At 42.0% G+C, this 26,988-nt stretch overlaps 1 protein-coding gene across 1 annotated transcript; it reads left to right on the top strand.

Annotated features, from left to right (window-relative positions):
* The first annotated feature begins 1,756 nt into the window (after positions 1 to 1,756).
* Positions 1,757 to 26,533, top strand: gabra6b (gamma-aminobutyric acid type A receptor subunit alpha6b). The gene is made up of 10 exons (XM_048236893.1): positions 1,757 to 2,123; positions 2,265 to 2,380; positions 2,892 to 2,959; positions 3,602 to 3,822; positions 4,060 to 4,142; positions 4,233 to 4,376; positions 4,756 to 4,908; positions 11,995 to 12,251; positions 14,932 to 15,182; positions 25,072 to 26,533. Exons 1-10 carry the CDS (start codon positions 2,035 to 2,037, stop codon positions 25,082 to 25,084), a joined length of 1,395 nt encoding a protein of 464 aa, XP_048092850.1. The 5' UTR covers positions 1,757 to 2,034; the 3' UTR covers positions 25,085 to 26,533.
* Positions 26,534 to 26,988: the final 455 nt, after the last annotated feature.

Genomic DNA, 26,988 nt, shown 5'->3' with positions numbered 1-26,988 from the left:
ATACAACCACAAAGAAGGCTCATACAAGTGCATGCAATATAATGCCCAGCATCCTACATCAGAAATGGATGACGAAATGATGAGCTATACATAAAGCAGAATTTTAATCTCTGATCTTAAATGAATAAAAGATCTATTGAGTAGCGACTTGAAAGTTTTTATTTATATAAAAGAGATATTAGAAATATGCATCATCTTCTAATCTATTGTCATTTTGATGTCAGCGCATTTAATTTTTTATCAAGAACATATTTCAATAACAATATGTCATCAGCCTGTCAGAGTTGTCAAAAAGTTTTCATTCCCACTCACACAGATTTCTAAGATTCATAATGAATTAAAATAAATGAACAGTAACATATTCTTAAACAAGATGAGATAGATGTTATAAATTTGTGAAAAGAGATGCACTCATTTAACAGTTTGATGCTCTTTAGACAGATGAAATACATAATAATCCTGGTTTTCTATACACAGAGAAGCTCAAGTCTTTGAACTCTTTCTTTCCTCTGTTCCTCTCTCCTAGTCTCACTCACACACACACAAACATACACACACACACACACACACACACACACACACACACACACAACAAACAAACACACACAATCTCCCAATAATTCCCTCCATGTCTTCATCCATCTCTCAGTATATCTGCTATGTCTCCTTTCTCTATGAACTTTTGTGTCTTACTGATGGCAGTATGCCAGACGTGATCAGTCATGTATTATAAACTGAGTGCAGGGATGCCCATTGGTCTCTGGATTAAACCCGCCTGGTAGAGAAAGGGATTTGGGTAATGGTATCTTTGCCCTTCAGCGCTGGTATTATATGCTCTGCCAAGAGTATTCACACCACTCAAACCTGGCTAAAGCTCTTGTTGAGGTGACTTGATGCAGACATATTCCCGGCTAATTTGAAGTCAATCACATTATCCTATTATGTGAATCTGATGTTGTGTGTGTATAATAGCCTGTTTCCTTTCAATGTTGCTGTTCTTTTCCTAACTGCGTCTTTCAACTTCATTTGACTGGATTATTTGATGTTTATGCATCTTTATGGAAGTAAATGGCATTGTGAGACTATTTAAGCCCAATGTGCATACTGTAGGTCTACATAGCTGTCACCTAGCAGCAACCTGCTCCAGATTTAATAACCGGCTTCAACATATTCAAGCCGGGAGTATGCATTTGAATGGGTTGTTGTTATGTTCTTGCCAAAGAGTAGCTCTCAAACAAGAGGGAAAAGCACTTGTTCATGCAGTGGCTCATTAAAAGTAAAAAAGTGCATTAAGCTGTACCCTCTGATTAAAGCTACAAGTTGACGAGGTAAACAGTAATTGCCAGTAATTGTGATAGCAAGATGCATTTCTTTTGTTTTGCTTTTTAAATTACACTTTTAATAGCTATAGTGTTGGGGGAGGGGGGGGGGGTGTTATGTGGTTTGGGGAAAATGCGAAATGCTGCACATTTCATCCTGGGGTAGCTTACACTTTTATGAATAAAAAAGAAAAGAAAAAAGAAAAGGAAATTGACTTCCATATCATAAAATGTGTTTTAAAGAATCTGATAAGGATTTTGAAAAGTGTGCAACCTGTGTAATAAATAGCCCATATGTGATGAGTTATGAGAGACGTTGGTCAAGAGACTATTGGGCGCTCACATCATGTCAACTTCACTGTGAATTAGCATGTGTTATGTCCTCTCAAGGGGAAAACTGAAACAATCTGTAGTAATCTGTAATCTTTTATAACATGGCATTTTAGCTTTTCCCGAATCCCTTAACGGTGCTTGCTAATTCCCTGCCAAAACTATCAGTGGATTCCTTCCTTCTAATCTCCCATAATGCCTTATTCGATTATTGTCAATGCCCTCCATCCCTGCTCTTCCGTCCCTTAAAACACTTTAGTTTTTCAACGAGCGAGTCAGATGGAGCGCAATCACAGTGTGCAAATCGACCAGGACTTACGCAAAAGCTTGGCTGCGCACTATATGCGCTCTGATCCCTCTGATTTCTGTGTTTGAATTATGGAATATGCAAATAACAACAGTTGACCGTGGCTTCTTGTGTTTTGATTGTGCTCAAGGCATGGCTTTGTTTTTTACTTGCCTTTTCCTGTCCTGGTAAGTACAAGGTCCCATTTTGCGGTTTCTTTCAGCATAGTTTGCCTTGATTTTGATGGCTTATAAGTTATATTTATCACAACTTTACGACTTCTTTAGCTCGTGTCAAGAAATCGACTCTTGTGTTTTGCTAATTTACAGTGTTGGGCATGTATGGGCACAACAACCGGATACCAACATCTATTTGGAAAATATAACGCGAATTTTGGATAGATTACTAGAGGGATATGACAACAGGCTGCGACCCGGATTTGGAGGTAGGCTACTCCAAACAATATGTTTCAAGCAGATCCTGTAAACGATAACCATATGTTGGAGTAAAAGTGCTAAGAACCTTTTCCTATGCGTAGTGAAGTACTTTCACACACAGATACAGAACAAGGACAATGTCTCACTCACTGTCACTGTATTGATGGAAAACATTACTTTTTAAAATGCAATTCATTCAGTTTAACACTTGCTCACTATTTCCAAGCAATTAGTCAGAATGTAATTTAATAGTACATGTCTAGTTTTAGCCCATAGACACTAACCTTTATGCATATAGAACTAAACTTCAAGGTTCAAGTTATTTTTTTTATGTCAATTGGGATTGTCTGGTTACTGGTTAGAGATGCTGTTCAACATGCTTTAACTGAAACTGTGACTTGCAGTTAAGACTAAGAATATTCATAGATATGCTTCATAAATACTGCTATTGTCTTGTGGGTGTTCTTTGTTGAAAAGTTTGTGTTTTTAAGATTTATCATCACAGCAATATCTTTATAGGTCCTGTGACTGAAGTCAAAACAGACATCTTTGTCACCAGCTTTGGTCCTGTGTCAGATGTTGAAATGGTATGTAGGGGGATGGCTGCCTGTGGCATTCACCAACTGTCCCGCCACCATGCAATATTGCTATAGAGACTCAATGTATACCCGCTCAGTCTAATGGCTCATGCTATCTTTGACAAGATTGCGGACTTAAATTGCTCGATACTCCCGGTTCTTGTGTGTTGGTTCTAGTGCGTCTGCAGCCCTGGAATGCTAGAATGAGCTTCATGGGTTCATTATTCTGGCATTTGGGCAGGATGTCATTAGAACAGCTTAGAGATTTTAATCTGGTTGACAATCCCTGTCAGTGAGGGTCCAGGCTGAGCATGTTATTTCCTTTACACACTATACTGTTTTTCACAGCATCTAAATCTACCTCAGACACCATGTGATATATTGTGGCAATCTGATAGGCAGTATAGATAAGACTCTCTTAGTCCGTTAAACCATGCCATGGCCAATGCTTTCCGGATTTGAAAATGAAACATTTATGATTATGCTTCTGATCATTGCTGTAATCTAAATGCATGGAGTTGTCCCACTAAAGCTCTGGATGGGACACACATGATGCATTCTGTCCCCCTTAAAGACAGAATTAAAATGGTTTTATGAATCATGTTTCATGAAAAAAAAAACCACCAACAACAAGTGCGTGTGTGCATTTAGGAGTACACAATGGATGTGTTTTTCCGACAAACATGGATAGATGAAAGGCTCAAATTCGACGGCCCTATTGAGATCCTGCGGCTCAACAACCTCATGGTCAGTAAAATCTGGACGCCGGACACATTCTTCCGGAATGGCAAGAGGTCCATATCCCACAACATGACCACTCCCAACAAGCTGTTCCGCATCATGCAGAACGGAACTATCCTCTACACCATGAGGTACACTCTGCTTCAGTGCTCTCCAAGTCACGCAACAGAAAACGACAGAAAAAAAAAACAAAGCCTACATAGCAAATACCCATGAGTAGTATCTTAAAAACAGTGTTTATTTCATATAATCCAGTATTAAGCATTGTGGAAGGGCTTACTTTCATGTTGTTGGCTGATACTGTAGTGTTACTGTAACAATTACACAAGTGATACTGTATCTATCTAGTAATCCGATTGACTTTCCAGGTTAACTATCAATGCAGAATGCCCAATGAGACTGATAAACTTCCCAATGGACGGACACTCTTGCCCACTGAAGTTTGGCAGTTGTAAGTCATAGCAGGCTTTTAACGTCAGAAATAAATCAGTTGAGTAATGTGGTGATATTATTAATTAAAATTTATTTGTTTCCATGACAGACGCCTATCCTATCAGTGAAATAGTATACACGTGGAAGAAGGGCCCGCTGTTTTCAGTAGAAGTACCGCAAGAGTCTTCAAGTCTGCTGCAGTACGACCTCATAGGACAGACAGTTTCCAGCGAGCGGTTAAAATCCAACACAGGCAAGCACCACAGCTCCTGAAACCAGCCACAGGGCACAAAAAATACATACAGGCTGCTTTTACACATTGGAAACATATGCATATTTTAAATGTCTAAATCTAAATGTACAGACACTGAATAACAGTGATGTTGAAGTGGTATTTTCAGACCATATGTTGTTTTTTTCTGAAGCACATTAGCTTCTGGTGTATTGAGTGTGGGAAATGGGCATGATGGATTAGTTATATGCTAACTTTTACTATATTGTTGACCCTCACATAACAGGCATGCAATTCCACTTCAATTATAACTGATGTTTCCTCTGAGAAAATCTGTTGTTTACCTCAATGCATCAGCTGTTGTTTATGCTGTTTGTTCATTTGCTTGTTTGTTGAACAGGTGAATATGTGGTTATGACAGTCCACTTCCACTTGCAACGGAAGATGGGCTTTTTCCTGATCCAGACCTACATCCCGTGCATAATGACGGTCATCCTCGCCCAGGTGTCCTTTTGGATCAATAAAGAGTCGGTACCTGCCCGCACTGTCTTTGGTAAGTCGTCATCGGGATGTTTTTTTTTTTAATGTCTTCTAAATTTGTGTTAGAAATTTGTACACTAGCATATATATATATATATATATATATATATATATATATATATATATATATATATATATATATATAAAATCCCTTATGCTTTCTCTCTGTATATATACACACACATAAAAAGCATAAGAGATTACGTAGTCCTTTTTGTTTTATCTCCTTTTATGCTGAGCCCTGTTATAAACTTCAGATAAGATAAGAATGTTTGCGCGTCGCCTTCATTATCATTGCCACAGTGATAGTGCCATAGCCACTGCCATACTTTCACTCAGTAACTCATTGCCACCTGCTGACTTGGTTAAAAGCTGGCTGACTAATGAGGACATGTTGCCCATTACTGGTCCCTGGCCTGCATGGTGTGGGAGTAAAATGACTGCACTACTTTGATCCTAATGCTGCTCATATCAGAACAGGGAAGAACATTTAAATGAGCTTTATTGGACAGCTTTGGGGAATACTCAATTCTGATTGGTCAATTTAGCCACTTAAGTGGTTAATTACGTGAGTAACAACTGTGAGTTGGCATAATTCACTGTTTTATGGAGGGTTTCGTACCAATTGGTAGATATCCTGTGGCAAATTATCGATGTCTTTGTTAAGTGGCTATGTAATCAGGATGATATGTATCATGTAATGGGAGTGATTACTGTAAAAACAAACCTCTTGAGTTGGTACAAACCCCCTTTATGGTCTGTGCCCCATTGTGGGAAATTGTGAGCAATAGTGACTGATTGTCTCTCTATTGTACCTGTTTATGCTTTAAGTACTCATTGGTTTAAATTGACCACAGTTGGTCAGCGCAGCTCCTTACCTTGTAGATTTTATCCAAGAAGCTGGAAACTCAAAAGCCTCATTAACATTCATTTGATCTGTTTTAAATGTGCACTACTAGTCCTTTTTGGAGTGCTTGAAAGAAGCATGTCTTTTGTAGAGTCTTTTGTAGATTATTTCCATCTCTACAAACTAGCGCCGTTGTGGGAGATACTGATCTTTGAACAGGGAAATAGAATATCCTGTTCCTGTAGATCAGCGTGTGTGCACAAAATGGATTAACCTTTGGGTTCTCGCCACTGTCCTTCTTCTGTTTGAAAAAAAAAACAACAAAAAAATGCAGATAGGAAATGTTTGATTACGACATATTCGCTTCAAATATTTATACTCCAGAGGGAAGAGAGTTTCATCCTCTTTAAGGACTGTACTGTATGTGTTGTTTGCACAGATGCATAGAGACGCATAGAGATGCATGCTCCCAACATGGGGATGATATTTGAACTTTTTCAGTGCTGTGATGGTGAACTAGCAACTGTGTGATAATGTAGAGCGAGAATGATCAAGAAAAGCAAAAGAGAGATGTACAGTAGAGGAGTGCAAAGAGAGAGGGAAGATGGTATATGTGGTTATGTGAGGAAGAGGGCTATCTGTAAAGAGGATGTTGTGTTGTATGCAGAGGCACAGGCAGGGCTGTTGACTGGCTGGCTGGCTGGCTTGGCTTGGCTTGGCTGGTTCCGCTGGCTGGTTGGATGACTGACTGACTGCCTCTCTTAAGAGCTCAAAAGTCCCCGAGCGCCGTGCTGAGAGTGTGCACCAAGCAAGCTTCATTTGACTCAGGCTTTTTACATGGACAAGTATACAAATGCCTGAAGGGCTTTTAATTCATCTCTCTCGCTCCCTTTTCTCTCTCTCTCTCTCTCTCTCTCTCTCTCCCCTCTCTCTCTCTCTCTCTCCCTTCATCTCTCTCTCTCTCTCTCTCTCTCTCCCCTCCTTCACTTGTATTTCCTGTTGATTTTAACCCTCATGCTTTCCCTCTGCCTATGTGGCAGGTTTCATGAAAACAGTTCTCTTTGACCATCTGTATCCATCCTGGGTTGATGCTGTGAGTACAGGTCATTATGGTTCTTTGATATAAATGAAATATCATTCCACGGGCCCTAATTTAAACGCCAGACAACGTGCAAGATCTAAAACTGTCTTGTGGCATGGGGGAGCACTGAGCAGATTCATCAGTGTTCAGGGTTGAGGTTTTGCTCATGGTGTTAAGTGAGCAAATTAATTTTGCCTAGTTATTACATTAGCTTTGGTCAGGCTTAAGACTTTGCATGTGGCCCGTCATTCAAATGAAGGCCCCACATGTCTTATGCATTGAAATATTGCCTTTGTTTCATGGCACCAGCCCATACACCAGCCCCCCTCCCCTCCCCTACCTACACAGCACATTATTTCATCAGGAAGCTTCTCCAACACACATCCCCAACATACTTACAGCACACTGCCCCCAATACACAGCACATTGCCTCATGAGAAAGCTTCTCCAACACACATACTGCACACTGCCCTCTCCCCACATACACTGCACACTATCCCATCTCCCCTGTCATCCCATCAACACACACACCAAGACCCCTGGCAGTTGGGTTAGCCCCTTGAGCCGTGGATCTGCCCAAGGTTTCTTCCTTGCCCCTGTTGCTCTTGGGTGCTCCTTGTTGGTGCCCCCCAAAATGCACAAATAGGCTGACACCAGACATAATTTCACTGCATTTCTTACTTCCAGTAACTATATGCATGTGACAATAAACTTCATTGTACTCCTTGTACTCCTTGTACTTGTACTCCTTGTACCTGCTGGTTCTCTGAGCGGAGTTAGTAAGTGTGCAGAATCTGCTTCTAAATCAATCTGGGAACTGTAGTGTACAGTCATGGAGAAGTCTAAGAAACAGATTAGACTGTGTCCGTAGGGAAAGTAGAATAATTTCTGGGCTGAGACCATGAAGCTCACAAACGCTAATAGATGGCTTATTGGTAGATGGGATACAGTAGGAAACACTGATGATTAGATGGGAGAGTTGTATAGTTGGATCTCCACAAAGGCATAATGGACTCAACTGCAGGATCCCCCATGGTTTGAGCCCAATGACAATCAGATTTATGCTAATGGCACATTATGCAATGGACATGCTTAATGGCCACTCCATCTTGATAGCAGTGAAGGGTCAATATGTCCATGCATATCAGAAATGGATCAACTCCGACCATGAGTGTTGATGAAATAAAAATAAATATATATCAGGAGCAGATCTTTTCAATGGGAATGCCTCGTGTGCATGAAGAGTATTTGTAGATTGTGCAACAATGGACTATATTTGGGAGTGTATCGAGGCAGCTTTATAGATACAGATGTTTATTTTGTTCTAAATCCTTATACAGTAATCCTGAACCACATGGCTGGCCTTGACATCATTGATGGTTTGAAACTGAACCGTTGTTTCATTTGGTGTTGATGTGTTTGAAAAGCCAAGTCTATCATTTGTGTCAGTGGGCATTAGGCCAATGCAATAAACTCACACCATGTCTGTTTTGAGATTTGCCATTGCCAAAAAGAGTAGAGTTGTGAAATGTGATACCTTGGGGATTTTGTTCTTAAATTTCAATCAGAAGGCTGAAATAGAAAAGGCCCTTTGGTGGAATCCCATTTTGTTCTGTCATCTGTAAGACAGAAAAATACCGAAAACCTTCACCAAATGCTTCCCTTGCTGATCTCCTCACAAAAAGACACATTGTTTGGCCTCCACACAGGTGGTCTGGCCAAAGCGTTTTTTCTTTTGGGCCCTTGCCTTTACTTCCCCCCATTGTAACAAAGAGAACCTTGAACCTTGAATTGGTCTTGAATTAGTCTTGAATGGTTCCTTGCAATCTCATGGTTTCATTAAAATCTAAATTATCTGTGCATAGTTGTAGAACAACTACACTGTAGTCTGTATTACCTTGAATCTCCCACCTATCCTGGTGCACCAGCTGACCAATTACAGGAGAGCTGGGTAGGAGGACATTGTTAGGTTTGGAGCATTGCAGGATATAATGTCTCCATTTTGAAGATGTGGGTCTCCTCGTTTTGGTTCTCTTCCCTCTTGCTTTCCAGTTCTGGACAAGGCCATTCTGCTCATTGGTCTCTCTCTCTCTCTCTCTCTCTCTCTCTGTCTCCCCCCCTCACTCACTCTTTTTCTCTCCTTTCTTTTGGTTTTGTTTTGATTTCTTGATATGTGATTATTTGATGCTTTCTGGGATTATTAGGTTTATTTGACATCTAACTACTGTACCTATTTGGTTTTACCTTGCATTCAGTTTAATAGTGGCTATATGTAAGCTTATGATTTACTGGTCTATAACTGGTTGTTCATTCATCCACCATTCATATATCTCTCCTGGGGGCCATTTCAGATAGAGCAGTGCATTCAATATAACCAGTGCAGTGGCTGCGCTGATGGCGACAGGGTTAAACAGATATGGGCGTGTTTAAAGATGGATTGTCCAAGGCACTCTTCAAAAAAAGATAAAAAAGCTTTAATGAAGAGGCTTAATCATAATAGTTCATATTAGTAACATGTTTCGGCCTTGCCTAACATACAATACAAGATACAGTATGGACGTGTATTTTCACGTTTTACATTGCACTGCATTTCAAAACCTTTGTTTTAAAGATGTTTGCTGCACTTTATGACACGATTTATTAAGCGTTTAATGCAAAAGTTTAATTTCACTGCTGGTTACACCCCAGGAAGTCATTTAGCAAGAAGTTCAGAAATGGATGTCAATGGGATCCTTTCCAAACAGACCTGATGAGCAAATTCAAATTTGCAACAGTTTTGAGTGGGTTCACCCAGTCTAGTGTCATCTCACTACTGTGCCACTAGCTGACAAACTACTTGGTAATATTGGAGGTCAAGTTTCTCGCAATATTTACCACTGATGCACTGTTCTGCCAAAGTGTTTCTCTTCACCAGGATGCTTTTAAGCTGCCCTACACATTATGTCCCTATACATTATATGACATAAAGTATATAAAATCACCCTATAGCTTTTCAGCCTTTAACATTGCTGTTGGTGTCTCTTGGGGTGCAAAAATACAGGAGTGGAGCTGAGACCTTGGCTTGTCACATGGGTTGCAGTGAATTTAATGGTGGCCTTTCACTCGGACAGTGAAAGCTATCAGGGATCTGGAACACAAGGGCACTTCATGGTGGAACTGAACAATAGTTGGCACTAAAGCAAAGCTTTTCTGCTGTGTTGACTTGACTGCGCCAAATGCCAAACAGAATAAGAGATAAAGTCTGACGTGGTGTACCGACACAAGAAAATAATGGACACAGCAAAGACAAAGAGCTCCACAAGGTTTCTTTTTTACACTGCCAGTGTTATTTTCACTGAGTTATAAATTCTTGAATTTCCTCTTGGGGATCAATAAAGTATCTATCTATCTATCTATCTATCTATCTATCTATCTATCTATCTATCTATCTATTTTTCTGTATATTGGGATCACCTCTGTAACGTCCCGGCTCGAGGACGAGACAAAAACAAGGGCACACGCCACACCGCAGATAAGATTAACAATAATTTATTAAGATCGTTTAACATAACAAACCAAATAATTAGAAAAACCCTGAATATGTCAGTAGAGTCAGTGGTGTAGGCAAATGTATGAATGCATTGAGTAAATATAGTGGTGCTAAATAAATTAAAGGAAAAAAAAAAAAACCTAACAAAACCAAGACTCAGGTTTGCTGCTGCCACCAACAACCCTACGCTCTCTAACCCACAATGCATCAGGGTGCCTTTTAAAGACACCCTGGACACCAGGTGTCCTAACAATGAATCAATTAGAGGTGGAGACGAGCAGGCTAAACTGACGAGGACGCCATGTACTCGTCACAACCTCAAATGGCACTATCCTGCTGATAAGTCAGTTACTTCATAATGTACATGTCTATCCTTTTGTAAATGTATTACTTTCATGTCAGCATCCAAGAATTTGTTTGTGGTACAACTGTTAATTTTGTTCCACAGATGAATAGATTTATTCATGAATTGGACTCAGCCCAAACTTCCTGTGCTTGTTTTATTATTGTCCCATTGCTCAGAGTTACCAGATGTGCACTTCCACAGGCTGACCCAAACCCTTCAGTACTCATGTAAGACCATGTTCAGTTCTCAAAAGTCCCTCAGACAAGCAGTTTGTGTGTTGGAAAAGATGTGGCTAACTCATCCTCATTGGTGCTTTATCTAATGTCATTATATTTTTTAGACCTGTTTAAAACCCTGGATTAACACGAAACTGCCGTCTATTCAATCATATCTTTCTATGTTATTCACTTATTTTGCCCACTGGTTGTATTTATTTCTGTTGAAAGGTGACCATAAACACAAGCAATATCTGCCAAACCAATCAGAAATGTTGATTTTGGGAATATAACATAATTTGACCCTTTGTACATAAACTTGAAATGTATTACACCTAGTAGGACTTTATTCAGGGATGTAGGATCTTTAGGGGCTGCAGAAAAATGTGTAAATCTATACAGTAAATTGTATTAATGAACTCATCTGACTGTATTAAGCTGGGGTTTCCTCAAATTTGATGTTCAACCTATCAATCTCTCCCTGAGTGTTAGCTTTGCTGGCTTTGATTTATTGGTCCTCGACTGAAGGCGAATCATCTTGGGCCACATGAAATGCCTGAATAGTCGGTCATCATTTATCCCGGAGCTATTTCTCTGCATGCGAGTCCATGTATGTTCAGAGCTAAATGGCCTATTGAACGGCACTGACACGAGACGTTGGGTGGCTTGGTCTCTCAAAGTCTCATTACAGCGCAAGTGTCCCCTGCACCCCCACCCCACACACACACACACACACATACACACCCCCCACACACACATACACACACACACTCATCCCCCACGCCGCTCCGATCCTTTCTTTCCCAATGATAATGGACTTCAGCCCTCAAGGCACCGTTAGACCACAGGACCAACTGTAGGAGAATAATACAGTCCCTTATTTTACCTTATCTTTCTCTCTGTCCCCCATCCTTTTTTCTCCTTTCCTCCCCTCTCTCTCTCTCTCTCTCTCTCATATCTCTCACTCTTTGCCTCTCTTTCTCTTTTCCTCTCTCTTCCATCTTTCTCTTTCCCTCTCTTTACCTTGCTCACTCTGTCTTTCTTGAAGACTAAAAGCTTGTCTTTGTTTTCTGTCGACCAGGCATCACCACGGTGCTCACCATGACGACGCTGAGCATCAGCGCCCGGCACTCCCTGCCCAAGGTGTCCTACGCCACAGCCATGGACTGGTTCATCGCTGTCTGCTTTGCCTTTGTCTTCTCGGCACTCATTGAGTTTGCGGCGGTCAACTACTTCTCCACACTTCAGGCCAACCGAGAGATGCGCAAGGCCGCAGCATTGAGGGCAGCCGCTCAGGAGGCCATGGGTGGCAGCACCACTGACGGTCAAGTGCTCTCGGTAAGCTTTAACTTTAGTTGTTCTAACGTGACCCCCAGACACCCTTAGTGCCTGTTCTTCTAACAAGGCCCTGACCCCCCCACCCTCCATCTCCCAGTAATCCCAGTTGATCTAACATGACCTCAAATAAGTGATCTTGGTTGGACTGTTCCTCTAGTATGACCCTCCCTCCTATAATCTGTTTCAGCAGAACCTCCACCCCCACTCTCTGTTCTCTGTCACTTCTGTTGCTCTCTTTCTCTCTCTTTCTCTCTCTCTCTCTCTTTCCCTCTTTGTCCCACTTTTTACACTCCCTCTCTCTATCTCTCTCTCTCTCTCTCTCTCTCTCTCAATTCAATTTCAATTCAAAAGTGATTTATTAGCATGACAAATAGTTAAGACATTTGTATTGCCAAAGCAACTATTACATACATTGAACATACAGGTATAAGATATGGACATAACAACAGACAAGGAATGTATCAGTGAAATATGTGCCTAAACAGACATTTATATAGGCAGCTTATAGTATGAATTATCATAATGTCATTTCATTTTTAAACAGAGGATAGTGAGGGTGCATGTATGGTTGGCAGAGATATATCAGTGTGTGTGTGTGTGTGCCCAAATATAAAAGGTAATTTGCTTTGGATGGGTAGTCATAAAATTATATTTTTCTTCAAATTTTGGGAAGTAGATTTCACGGATTTCTCTCTCTCTCTCTCTCTCTCTCTCTCCCCCTCTCTCTATATCTTTCTCTCAGTCCTACTCCCTCACTCTGTCATTTTTCTATTTCTCACTTTTTCCCTCCAGTTAACTCTATTTCTCCCCATTTCTGTGCCCTGCCTCTCTCATTCCTCTCTCTCTCTCTCTCTCTCTCTCTCTCTCTCTCTTTCCTCTCTCTCTCTCTCTCTCTCTCTCTCTTTCCCTCTATCTTCTCTTCCCCATTCCCTCTTTGCCTTTTCTCTCTCCTCTCACTCTCTCATACCTCCCTCCCTCCTTTTTTCGGCCTCTCCCCTCTCCTGTCTTCCCCCCACCCTCTCTCTCTCCCATCCCTCCTCTGTGGCCCTGTTCCTCTCTCCCCTTGACTCTCTTGATAGCGCGTGGCCCAGACATGAAGAGACAGCCAGTGGTTTCCCGATCCCTGCTGCAGCACAGATTATGTAAGGGGATAGATTAAGCAAATATCCCGGCAAATCATCGCAAGGCTCACGAGGAGCTTCCGTGCTCGCAAGAGATGACAGGCCACTGGCTGCAGTTCTAGTAGCTCTTTCAGTGATGAAGTAATAGGCGGGAAAAAAAAGCGAAAGAGAAAAGAAAGAGGGAAAAAGAGAGAGAAACTGAAGCAGGGAGATCTCTCTAAGGAACATGGCGAATGAAAGACACGTCAAGGAGAAAGGAGCCCTCTTCCTTGAAACAGAATAATCATCTTGTGGATGTGTGTTTTTTTTTTTTTTTTTTGGCAATGTAATGATGGCTAACATGTCAACGTGAAGAGCCGTACTAATTTTAGGCCTGAGTAAATGTTGCATAACGACCAAGGCACTTGCAGCACTTCTTTAAGGTTGTGTTATGTCTGATTTTAATTCAACTATACTCAATATACACAACCTTTTAACTTGAGAAATCATGGTATTCCCATAGCACACAAAAAAATTGAAGGAAGTCTTGTATGACTCATTTTATAAAAACAAAACAAAGCAAAAACCTGCATTTTTGCATTAATAGTATTACAAATTTCAGAGGTGAAAAAAGGATTTCAGATAAACATGGTGACCTATGGAGTAATGGCAGCCCGTGCTCTTGCTGCTCAGATTGGGCAGGCACATATGAAAGTGTGCCATCAGCCCTGGGCTCGTGCCCGCGTGAGCCAGCGCCTGTCGTCCTTGTAAAAATAGCTCCGGTTTAAGCGCGGGGCGAGCCACATGCTCACTCCATGTTGCCCCAGCATGAGGGGGGAAGCCTGGGCAGCCACAGCTGCCTCTCCTGGAGCTGAGCTACTCCTCCATGGACCAGAGTCAGAGGGGGGAGGGATGCTGGCCAGGACTGGACCCAGCAGGACCATCAGCCCAGGCACCCCACCATCTTATTACTCACTTGGCCATCATTTACACATGCTGTGTTAGGTTACTTTGTGTCTTTTACACATCTAAATGTATTTTTTTGTTCATGTAGTAGTTAGACATGGCAGAAAAAGGTATGTAATGGCAGGAAAGTATGTCAAATATATCCAAAAAAATATAATGCTGTTTTGTACACTGCAGACCTACCTTATTAGAAATGTATCATCACAAATAAATAAACTGCCTTTGAAATTGTTCTCTTTTCTGTGTCCCTGTTTGACTTTTTTAGTATGCCGCTACAGTATGCCAGACTGTGTGAACATGGCTTTGTGATGCTATCACAGTCACTGATGCTAACAAACCACTATCAAAGTGATTTCTACCTCACTGTTTTGTAACTGTAACTGTGATTTCTACTTAAGTAATAACTATTCTGTCTTCATGTACCATAACTGTGTATGACTGCTGGAAACCAGTTTTTAAACTGAGTCAGGCCCATTTAAACTGTAACTTAATGTTACTTTTAATCTTTTCCTGTATAATAAATGAAATTAAATTATATAACTGTAACTGTGCTTTAACTGTAGCTCAAACTGAAGCCTGTCTGTCCTCTTTGCTTTTTGTTGTGTCCATCTCAGCCTCACCTGGACCCTGCCGGTGTCCTGAAGAAGCGCCTGAACTCGGCAGGCCGTTTGGAGCCTCCGGGGCCCAAGTTTGGGCCCCAGATGGCCAACTACCGGCCGCAGGGCTCGGCCACACCCGCCAACAACGTGTTCGGCAGCACCAGCATCATCGACAAGTACTCGCGCATCCTCTTCCCCCTCTCGTTTGGCGCCTTCAACCTTGTCTACTGGATCGTATATCTCACCAAAGACACCATGGAGTCTAGGTAAGTGGATTAGTTAAGTGGTGGGGGGGTTATACCATAAAAGGCCCTTAATCTCGCTAACTTGATCCTGACACTAGAGAAAGCGGAATGTCCTTGAGTTGCACACATGCGGTGGTTCTTATCATGGCCTGTAAGCTGACCATGCTTACTCTGTTAATGAATATGTTATGTTATGCTGAGTTGAATAGAAATTATATCATTATGTCATATCATATTATATGATCAAAGGGCTGTTTTTTTTCTCTGGAAAAATCCTATAATCAGTGCTTGTATTAAAATCTAGGCAAATCTCATCAAATTAGCTCTTTTTTTCTTAATGGTTCCCATGAGCTTTTTATTAAAGGAAGGAAGGGTTTGACAACAGTAAGGTCAGCCAATTGCTAACCACTCATTTTGCCTTTTAATAGCTTAAATATGGCAAATGGCATACGTTTTATATGCAATTCCCCAACCTATCCCATCATTTGTGTCACAGCCTCCAGAAAGAAATGTACCCATCAGATTTAGTGCAAGAAAGACCCAATGGGGCACCTCTTTGTCTCTGTAAAATGAACAACTGGTGCCAATGTGTGATATTCTTGCCACATGGGTGATAATCATGGCTTCTCTGCAGGCTACTGTATGCTTACTGTGTGCATGACTATTGAATCTCATGCATACACATATTGTATCATGCGGAGGGATGCTGGCCAGGACTGGACCCATGGTCAAAGTCTTATTCCCACAAAACCACTAAGAAGGTGATGATTGAGAATTGTGCCTTTTCTTTTGTCAAAGGCTAGTGAGCAAGGTTTTTTGTTCTTCCCAAGAGAGCTTATTATTAAACTGAGCAATCACTTGGTGCCAGTGCTGAGTTACTGTAATGACCGACCACAAAATCTTTCCATTTACTGATAACTGCCATAAATTCCGTTGTGTAATCACCCCCGGTGCGGCATAACGTTTGTGTCACACCCTTCAGAAAGACATGAAGCCATCAGATTTAGGGCCGTAAAGGGACTCAGAGGAGCCCTACTGGACTGATCTGTAAAAGAAGAGAAATGTACCATAACGACTCTAGCCAACGTGCGATATTAGTGCCGCGGGGTCCGATAATGTCCTGCCAGTGTGATGCGGACAACTCATCATCTCGTCACAGTAACGTTACTAGGTGCTGCGGCTCCTATAACCCATGCACAGTGCAGCGCAACAGAACCATTGGAAAGCACTGGGTCCAGTCCCAGCCAAAACACTCCTCTCTGTTGGCCTTCAGAAGAAGAATATGCCTCAGACTCTTATGAGGTCATGAATTATGTATAAGGATATCGTGCACAGTCTTTTTTTCTCTAGCCTAATTAACAGTTATATGTGGCATGGTGAGAGCCACCCAAGTTGAGAGGTAGCTGGAGGAACGCATTGTGCCGTATGTATTTTTAATTACGAGGCTGTTGCCTCCAGGTCTGAGACCTGCTCTGTTTCAAAGAGAGGAGATTCTGGAAAAGTGCAGTTGTGTCATGGCCTATAAGCAGGGCTATAAGCATACTTTCTTTCTGCATGTCTCTCTCTCCCTCACATACAAGGCAGCAAGTGCGGTTCGAAACCGAAAAAAGATATCTTAGAATTTCCAAATAACGGTCATTTTTGGAGGCAGCTTCGATGCACACTTCATGCTCCCTCCTACCCATAATCCCTTGCGGCAACGTCTGAAACAGCTGTGAAAGGTAAACAAACATGGCGGATGACATCGGTAATGGCTGCTGAATCTGTTTAAAATATCATTTGTGTGACCTTATTTTGCTTAGATTTGTAGATTTGACATGAGAAATAAACAATTTAATATCTGATTATGCCATTGTTGTAACCATTAATAGCGTCTGGTCTGATATATCTGCCGGCCATAAAACTAATTTATACCGTTAGCCTGCTAGCTTACGTAAGCTAATTTAGTTTATCGTCAGGCTAACGTCATACCGTAGTGTTAACCAAAGATTCTAGAGTGCTCCGCTCATTTTTAAAAGATGCATTTAATCCAAAGTCATGTCTAGTGAGACAGCTCTCTATGTAGGGAGGGAGGCAGTAGGCAGCTGTTCTGTTTCAAACAGACCCATTCTTTCTTTTTCTCTCTCTCTCCTATCCTCCCTCTGTGTCGGTTTCACTTACTGTCCTTCCTCCATTATGTCTCCGTTTTGCCGCTTTGTCTTGGTATGACACTAACACACACACACACACACACACACACACACACACACACACACACATGCACACACATGCACACACACAAACACACACACACACACACACACAAAACAAACACACACACACACACACACACACACACACACAAACACACACACACACACACACACACACACATGCACACACATGCACACACACAACACACACACACACACACACACACACACACACACACACACACACACACACACACACACACACACACACACACACACACACACACACACACACACACACACACACACACACACACACACACACACACACACACACACACACACACACACACACACACACACACACACACACACTTGCACATCACACACACACACACACAGACTCAGTTACACACACACACTGTCTTGTTTTCCATTAACACAACAAATAGTCTTGTTTTCGCCCGTGTGTGGGTTAACAATACATTACATCCAATTACTTTCTGAGCAGGTAGAAAAGCCTTGTTAGTTTTGTGAGGACAGGAACACCATTATTGTTAAATTGCTGTATCCTCCAATATAATATATATATACTATACTATAAATATATATATACTATGTCTCTGCTTGTATTTCATATTTATCATGGCTACAGTTTCCTTTCTACTCCACCATTTGTGGATGCAAATGAATGCATGTAACACCTACACACTGAGAACTAATGATTTGAAACAAATGTAAGTGCGGTGACTTGTAGTATGGCGTGACAGAATGGAGATGTCTTCGCATGCAAGCAGTCTTTTTTAGTGTTTGCCTCCATCTTGGAGATCTTGGTGGCTCACTAAAGCAAATTACAAGACTTTCATTAATCAGATAAGCTTTACTCTCTCTCTCTCAGAAGTGTATTGCATAATCTTTTTAGATCCCAGATACTGCCCTAAGACCCTATTTCCCAGTCCTATTTCCCAAATCCTCTGCCACGAGGGTAAAATAACTGTAATATAAGGTCAGTACCCTGTGTCACAAGCTAAAACACAGTCATGACATTGTTAAGCAAAGTGGTATGACAATTACAGGCAATGATTGTATATGGTATCAGACAAGGCATTGGTATGTTAGTATTACTGTATGCTGGACTGTGAAAACTTCACCAATACTGCTATTTTTCTTCTGTTATAAACACAAGATGTGGGCATTGCAAGTTCAGTACTGCAGTACAGGAACATCAACACAATGTTCAAACTAAAGTGGCAGCAAGCACTCCAAAAACTACATATTACTGTAGATAGATAGATAGATACTTTATTGATCCCCAGGGGAAATTCAAGGTCTCATCAGCATACACACAACACAAACACATTCTTTAACAGCAAAAAGAGTAATTAAAGTAAATAATATAAAAACACAACTAAGCAATAAGGACAGTAGAAGATAAAGAATATGCTGTATGTACTAAAATACAAATTATACTAACTAACACTATATATAAAAATATACTAAAATACAAATTACAAAAATACAAATTATACTAATCTAAATCAATTCTAAAAACAGTATCCACATAGTGGTGATTAATCAATCAGAGGCGCTTGCAATGACTGAGGCAGGGATTGAGCCTGTGATTCTCTGTGCATAGTAAGGTATGGTAAGGTGCTCTAAGGTGCTCTGTGTGAATGAGTGTCATGGTGGAAGTGCAATGGTGATAGTGGTCATGGTGATAGTGCAAATGAGTAAGTCCAACAATGCAACAGTGCAACAATGCAGAAATAAAGTAAAGTAAAGTCTATATATCTATATATTTAACTATTTAAGAAAATGTATAAGTGTGACCACAGTTCGGCTGTGGCATGGAGGTGTGGGGGGGGGGTTATGCATATGTGCTAATGTGCTAATATAGCACGCAAACAGTGAGGCATAAAGACAGTGGTACAAGTGGCTAGTGGACAGACAGTACCAAACATGGAGGGGGTGAAGAGGCAGACAGACTATGCAGAGAAGTCTATCTCTCGTCTTCCCTTACTGTTTTTTTCAACTGCTTACACACTAAATCTTTGCTTGTCACACAATTTTCTAAACATGTCCTCCAAACATCATAACCTGACACCAAATCTGCAAAACCATACACTAATTCTCAGTGACTCAGTTTTCAATTGACTAAAACACATTTTGCAAAACACCACACACAATTTTCTACCTAACACACAAAAATCTAACAGGAAGTAACTTGATTTCGTTCTTCAAACACAACCCATCAAAATGCCACACTAAATCACCAGTGCTCTTCACATGTGCAAACACTATTTCATTTACTGAACACCATCCAATCATTGCCTTAGTATAGGTCTATGAATAGATATACTCTCTATATAGGTATGGACCCTTTCAATCTGCTCCTAGAGGATTTCCGGTTGAAATATTCAGAACCAATGCAGATACTTTGAAAATTACAGTAATCGGACTTTAGCTTACAGTAATGTTCTACAAAAAGTTGACTTTATGTAAAATTTGTCTTTTTACTCAATTTTTGTTTGTCCCCATTACAGTACCAGAATCGCAACAGTATATTATTTGGGAAAAATCACTATTTTTGGTTTCAATATTGCTTGCATTTTTACTGTGTATTTCAACTTCTCTTTGTTGATAACGTAACTTTCACTCTTGTATGGAAATACATATAGAAAGCCTAAGACAGAAGAGCTTTAGGTTTTGAGAAACAGTGTGTACATGATGTATCCAAAATGTCATATTATGACAAAAGTGTTTGTAATGTGAGGCGAATGTTTGCTTTAAAGATGTGTTTTTGACATTTTGAATGTTGTGTGTCATTTTGCTGGAGATTTGAGGCATTTTGCATTTTGTGTGAGCAATTGTGGGTTTTGTGTGTGGAGTTTTGAAAAATAGACAGAGTTTTGAAAACGTGTGTAAACAATTGTAAAAAACTGTAAGTGAGGCATTGAACAGTTCAATGGCCCTGGGGACAAATTACTTTCTCAGTCTGTCCGTTGTGCAAGGCAGTGAGCGAAGTCTCCAGCTGATCAGGCTCTTCTGCTTAACAATAGTGCTGTGGAGTGGGTGACACTCATTGTCCAAGATGTTGATCAGTTTGTTCAGGGTCCTTTTGTCTGATAGTGAAGTGATGCACTCCAGTTCAGCTCCCACTACAGAGCCAGCTTTCCTTACCAGCCTGTCAATTCGCCCCGCGTCCTTCTTCCTTGTGCTTCCTCCCCAACTCCCCAACACACTACTGCATAGAAGAGGACGCTGGCAACAACAGACTGGTAGAACATCCTGAGGAGCTTACTGCACACATTGAAGGACCGCAGCCTCCTCAGGAAGTACAGCCTGCTCTGCCCTTTCTTGTAGAGTGCATCAGTGTTGGCTGACCAGTCCAGTTTATTGTCCAGGTGGAGACCCAGATACTTGTAGGTGCTAACCACCTCCACATTGACCCCATCAATGTGGACTGGTAGCAGAGTGGGCTTAGACCTGCAGAAGTCCACCACCATCTCCTTGGTCTTTGAAGTGTTAAGTTGAAGATGATTGAGTTTGCACCATTGCACAAAGTCCTCCACCAGGCTCCTGTACTCCTCCTCATGCCTGTTCCTGATACACCCCACAATTGCAGTATCATCAGAAAACTTCTGCATGTGGCATGACTCAGTGTTGTAGCAGAAGTCAGATGTGTACAGGGTGAACAGGACTGGAGGGAGCACAGTTCCCTGTGGCGCTCCGGTGCTGCAGATCACAGTGTCAGAGAGACAGTTCTTCAGTCTGACAGGTAATCTGTAATCCAGGTTACCAGGTGAGCGTCCACACCCATCTGCAAGAGCTTGTCTCCCAATCTGAGGGGCTGGATGGTGTTAAAAGCACTTGAGAAATCAAAGAACATGATTCTCACAGCACTTTTCCCCTTGTCCAGGTGGGTCCTGTGTAGAAGATAAGTGATGGCATCGTCCACGCCCACTTTCTCCTGGTATGCAAACTGTAACGGGTCTAGTGCATGGCGTACCGGGGGTCTGAGCATGCCTAAGACCAAACGCTCCATTGTCTTCATCACATGTGATGTAAGAGCGACAGGTCTGTAGTCATTAAGCTCACTAGGGTGTGGCTTCTTAGGGACATGGGTAAGACATGATGTCTTCCACAGTGTTGGAACTTGTCCAAGGCGTAGGCTCAAGTTGAAGATGTGCTTCAGTGGCTCCCCCAGTTCAGCAGCACAGGCCTTGAGTAGCCTTGGACACAGTCTGTCAGGCCCCGCTGCTGTTGGGCTGTCACTTGATCTGTTGTAATGGTGAGGGGTGTAAGGGGAGGGGAGGGGGAGGGGTGCATCTGGGATCTGTGTGTCTGATTGCTGTTGACTGAGGTCGTTTTCACCTCATTGTTCGTGATCGCCATGTGGGGGAGGGGTGCAAAATCCAGTGATGGTGGGGGTACGATAGCCTGTGATGATGGAGGTGAGTGTTGCACTGGTATTGAGGGTGGGGGCCGGGGGATGGTGGACAGACCACCGCCATTGGAGCTGGAGCAGGGCAGTCAAACCTGTTGTAGAAGTAGTTCAACTGGTTCGCCCTGTCCAGGTCCCCCTCCACAGAGCTGCTGTTCTTCTTCAGGCCAGTGATAACCTTCATGCAGTCCCATGTCTCCTTCAAGTTGTTTTCCTGCAGCTTCTGTTCCACCTTCTTTCTGTAATCCTCCTTAGCTTCCTTCACCTTGAATTTGAGTTCCCCTTGCACGTGCCTCAGCTCTGCCATGTCCTCCTCTCTGAACGCCATCTTTTTCCTGTTAAGAAGTACCACAGAACGGTCCAAAATATGACCGCTGCCCAGTCCAGCACATTTTTTCCACAAAAATAAATCACGCTGAAAGGCCTATATGATTCTAACTGTCTCACTAAATTGCATTATCCACACTCAATTCTCACTGGTATCTGCTAGACAACAAGTACCAAAACATGATTAGTTCATAGATTTTATATGTAAAATCCATTTTATAAAACCCCACCCCCATCTTGCCTGTTCATAATTCTGAGAAATTCTTGAGTGCATGTGTGCATGTACATGTTTATGTTTATGTGTGTGTGTGTGTGTGTGTGTGTATGTGTGTGTGTGTGTGTGTGTGTGCGTGCTTGTGTGTGTGCCTGCGTATGTGCCTGTGTTTGTGCATGTGCATGCATGCGTACATATGTCTACTGTGTGAGTATGTGTCATACATTATGATTACTGTGAATGTATGTGTGTGCGTGTGTATCTGTTTATGCACATGTGTGCACATGGAATGGGTTAAGATGACCCCTGGAGGCAAACATACGGAAAAAATTGGTCATCCTAGGCCCTACGGTTCTCAAGATATTCACAGAAAACTGTTTCTGCCTTTCCCTCCTTTCGGGGGGTCCAGTCCAGCGGGGGGGCTACAGATCAAAACGAAAAACAATGGTTCCATGCTATCCATGTGGGGTTACATGCCCACCAAGTTTCGTGTACCCCGGTCTTACAGTGTCCCGGGAATCCTTGACGGAAATTTGGACATGCGAAAAAGAAAAAAGAAAAAAAAATCTGACTAAACCTATATGACCGCCACTTCGCTGCGCGGCGGTCATAATAACTTCAAGATGTAGTATACACTAAACATGTATACTGGGCACATCACATAAGCACTTCTGAATTGTAACCCTAACACTAATCGTAGGCTCCTCATAGGCACAGAGTTTGTTCCTGTAAACCTATTAATCTCAGCCGGCTGTGTTGACACATCATTTAATCTCTTAAATTCAAATTCATCTGTTCTTTTCTTTATTTCTTTGTTTGTTTATTTATTTGGAAATCATTCCAAAGAGAACGGAGACCTAACTGCATAAGCTTACTTGCCGCGCTCTTCACCCAAAAGAAAGAGAGGAAAAGAAGAACTAGACAGGTGCCTGCAGACAGCTGGTCTGAATAGGACGCTGATGCACACACACACAAACACTAGTGGGAGACACAGTGGCCACTCTCTGCCTGGTGCAGTCATCCTATCAAAGGCTCTTTTTCAGCATTGGCGTAAGTGTAAGAAGGCTGCTATTTGGTATACGCTCTGCGTCTGTGTGTCTGGAGAAGTGTACCTGTGGGCAGTAAGCGTTCTCTTTATTGCTCACTTGCCTGTCAGGCTTGAGAAACAGCACGCTCATAAATCAAAAGCAGTAAATGTCATTGGCAGCAGTATATTCATATTTTTTTCCTCTCCGCTGTGGACCTTTGGCATAACGGGAGTGTAATGATCGCTCAGTTACTGCTTCTGAAGCCAAATATGTGGAGGTGCCTTATGAGTACAGTCACAATCCATCATCCTCAGCACATCCATGTTGACTATTATATATGGAGCCGGCAATCGTGTGTGCATATGTGTATCTGTTGTGTGGTGTGTGTGTGTGTGTCTGTGTGTGTGTTTATGTGTGTGTGTGTGTGTGTGTGTCTTCATCTGAGTGTTTGTGCCATATGCGTAGGTATGATGAAGTTTGCAGGATTGGGTTTGCATGTGCTTATATGGGGGAGTTATTTGAACATGTATCATGCTGCGGTAGATTATCTGCTGCATGCTCACCCGTGCGCACCCAGTCTGTTTACTGCTATGTGTTTACTCCTCCTCCTAGGTGTAATTATGACAGGACACAAGCGTCTGCCAGCACATTAGTTTATTAGTCATCAATCTGGAAGTCTTTCCTTGCAGCCCCACAGTTTAATCATAAATACAGCTCCTAATCTGACCATGCACTCTACACAATAATGTATGGTGCTGCATGTGAGTGTCAGTTTTTGTCAATGTAATATTCCATCTATTCACTGAAGTTAGTCTTGGGTTGAGTTTATTTCAATAATGTTAGAGGTGAAAAATCAAAGAGACAGTTCAATGTCACACTCTTCACAGTGTAAGTACAACAGAAGCAGGGGGGAGACAAGGAAAGTACAGAAACAACAGATTTTTTTTTTGTGCTTGACTGCGGAAAATAACTCTGTAACCCTCCCTAAAGTAATCCCCTGGATGGGCTGACACCTCCGCATAGACAGTGGTGTGAAATGCCTGGCAGCCTCTCGCAGGCCCGAGTAATGAAAGAGTAGTTTCACACAGTTTGTCCAGGCAAGCTGTGTGAATCAGACATTGATTCAAATAAGTAGGCCCTTGCGCTCAGCCCCTGCTGAAAGGAGGAGAAAACGAATCAGAACTACCCTCCCACCCACCTACCCACAGCACCCCCTAATGCTTATACACACTGGAGAGAGTGCTGTCTGGCCCCACACACACACACACACACACACACACACACACACACACACACACACACACACACACACACACAAACACACACAAACACACATGCACACACAGACCCTTCCCTCTTTCATTCACTCTGTCTCTCTCAAATTCAAATTCAGAGTGACTGTTGACAGGACTCATGACTGTTTGAGTACAGTGTTACCAACGCTAGTGTTGCGAATGACAGTAATATCACATAAAAGAAAGGGAAAAGCGAAGTATCGCTTGCCTATTATGGCCATTTGTATTATTGTCTTAAATGTCTTTAGTGTAGTGTAGAAGAAAGTGCTCCTGTTTCAACCTTCTCTGCTAGCCTTCTAACCTTCTCTCTCTCACACACACACACACACACACACACACACACACACACACCTCTATTGCATCACTCTATTTTTCTTTCATCTTTCTCTGTCTTCCTTTTGGTCTTCCAGGGACACTATGTGAGTGGTCACTGCTTCTGTGCCTCATTCAAATCTGGCCGACTTTGAGGGTGAATAGGTGAACAAGAGAAGAAGAGAAGAGACGAGAGGAAAAAAGAAGAGGAGAAAGGAGAAGAGAAGAAAAGCTCACTGAGGCTCTGCAGCTGAACTGCCCGTGTTTTTATATATTTTTTTATTTTTATTTTTTAAATTTCCTGGTTCTTCCTCCCCGCTTGCCCCTGTATTACGTAAGGATGGAGTGGAGCGCTTGCTTGGTTGGACAAATCTCCTGTTCCTGTCCGCTGTGTCCTTGTAGTTCCTGTTGACGTGTGACCCGGGGGTGGACGAGGATGCCCGGAGTTTCTCAGACGTGGACCTCCATGTTTAGTTCTCCTTTTTTAGACGAGGAGCTCTCTGTCTCCCTCTCCTTTTTCAGACAGGGACTTCCCTGTCTCTCTCTCTCCTATTTTAAACAAAAAAACATCCCTTTTGCAAGAACTTGCCTGTCTCCCCTACTCCTCAGACGACGGCCTGCCTGTCTCACTTTCTCTTTCAGATGAAGACCTGCTGTCTGACCCTCCCTTTCCTCTCCTATTCTCCGTTACCTACAAACAGACAATGCTCTCTGGCACTCCGTCTGACGAGTGCCATCCCTGTTCTTCTGAATATGCATTTGAAACTTTTAGCACTTTCCAACAAGTATGTTTCTAAAAGCCTTTTTGAGCTAAAGGAGCCCTTCTCCATTGATATATGCAAACCTATGTTGCAGCTAGAGCCATTGGAAGAACATGTCTATGGGAGAGACTGTGCACTATGTCTGACAGTTTATTTTTCTGAGCAGCTGTTGTTGATGTAGTTTTTCCATGTGTGGTGCATTGGCTTTGTTTTATTGTGTAGAAATGAGAATGCAGGCTGATCGTTTTCTTTTTTGATTCAGACTAGAACACACAGCTGTACTGTACTGTACGGTCTCCAGAAAAGCAAACATCGTCACGGTGTTTCATTCACACGGTACAGTTTATGTGCTCCTACATGCCACAGCATACTTACTCCCACACAATGTTTCATTCACACGTACACTACATAGTGTATACTCCTACACGCCACAGCATACTTACTCCTACTCCTACCCTTCTTCCCTATGAGTCACGGTCATTGGAGAAGGAGCACATGTTACATGTTCAAAAATCCTCCAACGTAAGGAGAGGCAAAAGGCCTGGTATTATCTTGGCACATGGGTCCGAGACGCCCACGGTAAACGGAGGCTTCTCTTTGCCTGTATCTTCTCTCACCTTTGACACGCATCGAGGCTTCGGAGAAATCCAAACTCGTCAGCCATTACCATGCAGGCTGTCAGGGAGATGATTCAGCGATGGTTTCCTGGCAACAGAACACCAAATGGATTTATGTATTTATGCAGTTTGTTTTAATGTTGATCTAATTTCGTATTTTATATAATTACGTCTGTTATTATTGGACTTGAAAGGATGCTAAAATGGCTCATAATTATCTGTAAGTGATTGCTTTACAGTTCATCCGGAGCTGGAGCTTTCATGGGCATCGATGCATATGCCAAATTCAGTCATTAATTGGCTTCTGGTTGGATTTGCATATGATTACACAATTTCCAATTAAAACAGAGGTGGTAAAGGATTCAATGAGAATATAAAAAGCACAGCCAAATGTATCCTTTTTTATATATTTACATATGCACTGGTATGCTTTTATCTGTTGTTTACCATGCACATAACAAGTGACTAAATGATATTTACTGCAGTATTCGCATCAAACCCTTATCTGTGTCTGGTTATGTAAGAGCACCCGTATTAAAATCCTTTATCAGAATCTACATATGTAACTCTCCTCTCATCTGAACTGTGTTGAAAGGTGCAGCGAAGGCTTTGTACCATGGAAGTGTTCTCACTGAGG

This window comes from Alosa alosa, chromosome 2 (genome assembly GCF_017589495.1).
Source record: "Alosa alosa isolate M-15738 ecotype Scorff River chromosome 2, AALO_Geno_1.1, whole genome shotgun sequence".
NCBI classification, from domain to species: domain Eukaryota; kingdom Metazoa; phylum Chordata; class Actinopteri; order Clupeiformes; family Clupeidae; genus Alosa; species Alosa alosa.
The sequence above is the reverse complement of the archived record's forward strand: the minus strand, read 5'-3'. Positions and strand labels throughout refer to the sequence as shown.

What these genes read in the sequence shown, in the direction of transcription:
- gabra6b (XM_048236893.1), top strand. Translation starts at nt 2,035, where the DNA reads ATGCAAATAACAACAGTTGACCGTGGCTTCTTGTGTTTTGATTGTGCT. An exon ending in CTGTGTCAGATGTTGAAATG is followed by an intron (nt 2,960 to 3,601) that starts GTATGTAGGGGG and finishes GTGTGCATTTAG; the next exon opens with GAGTACACAATGGATGTGTT. An exon ending in CCCACTGAAGTTTGGCAGTT is followed by an intron (nt 4,143 to 4,232) that starts GTAAGTCATAGC and finishes TTTCCATGACAG; the next exon opens with ACGCCTATCCTATCAGTGAA.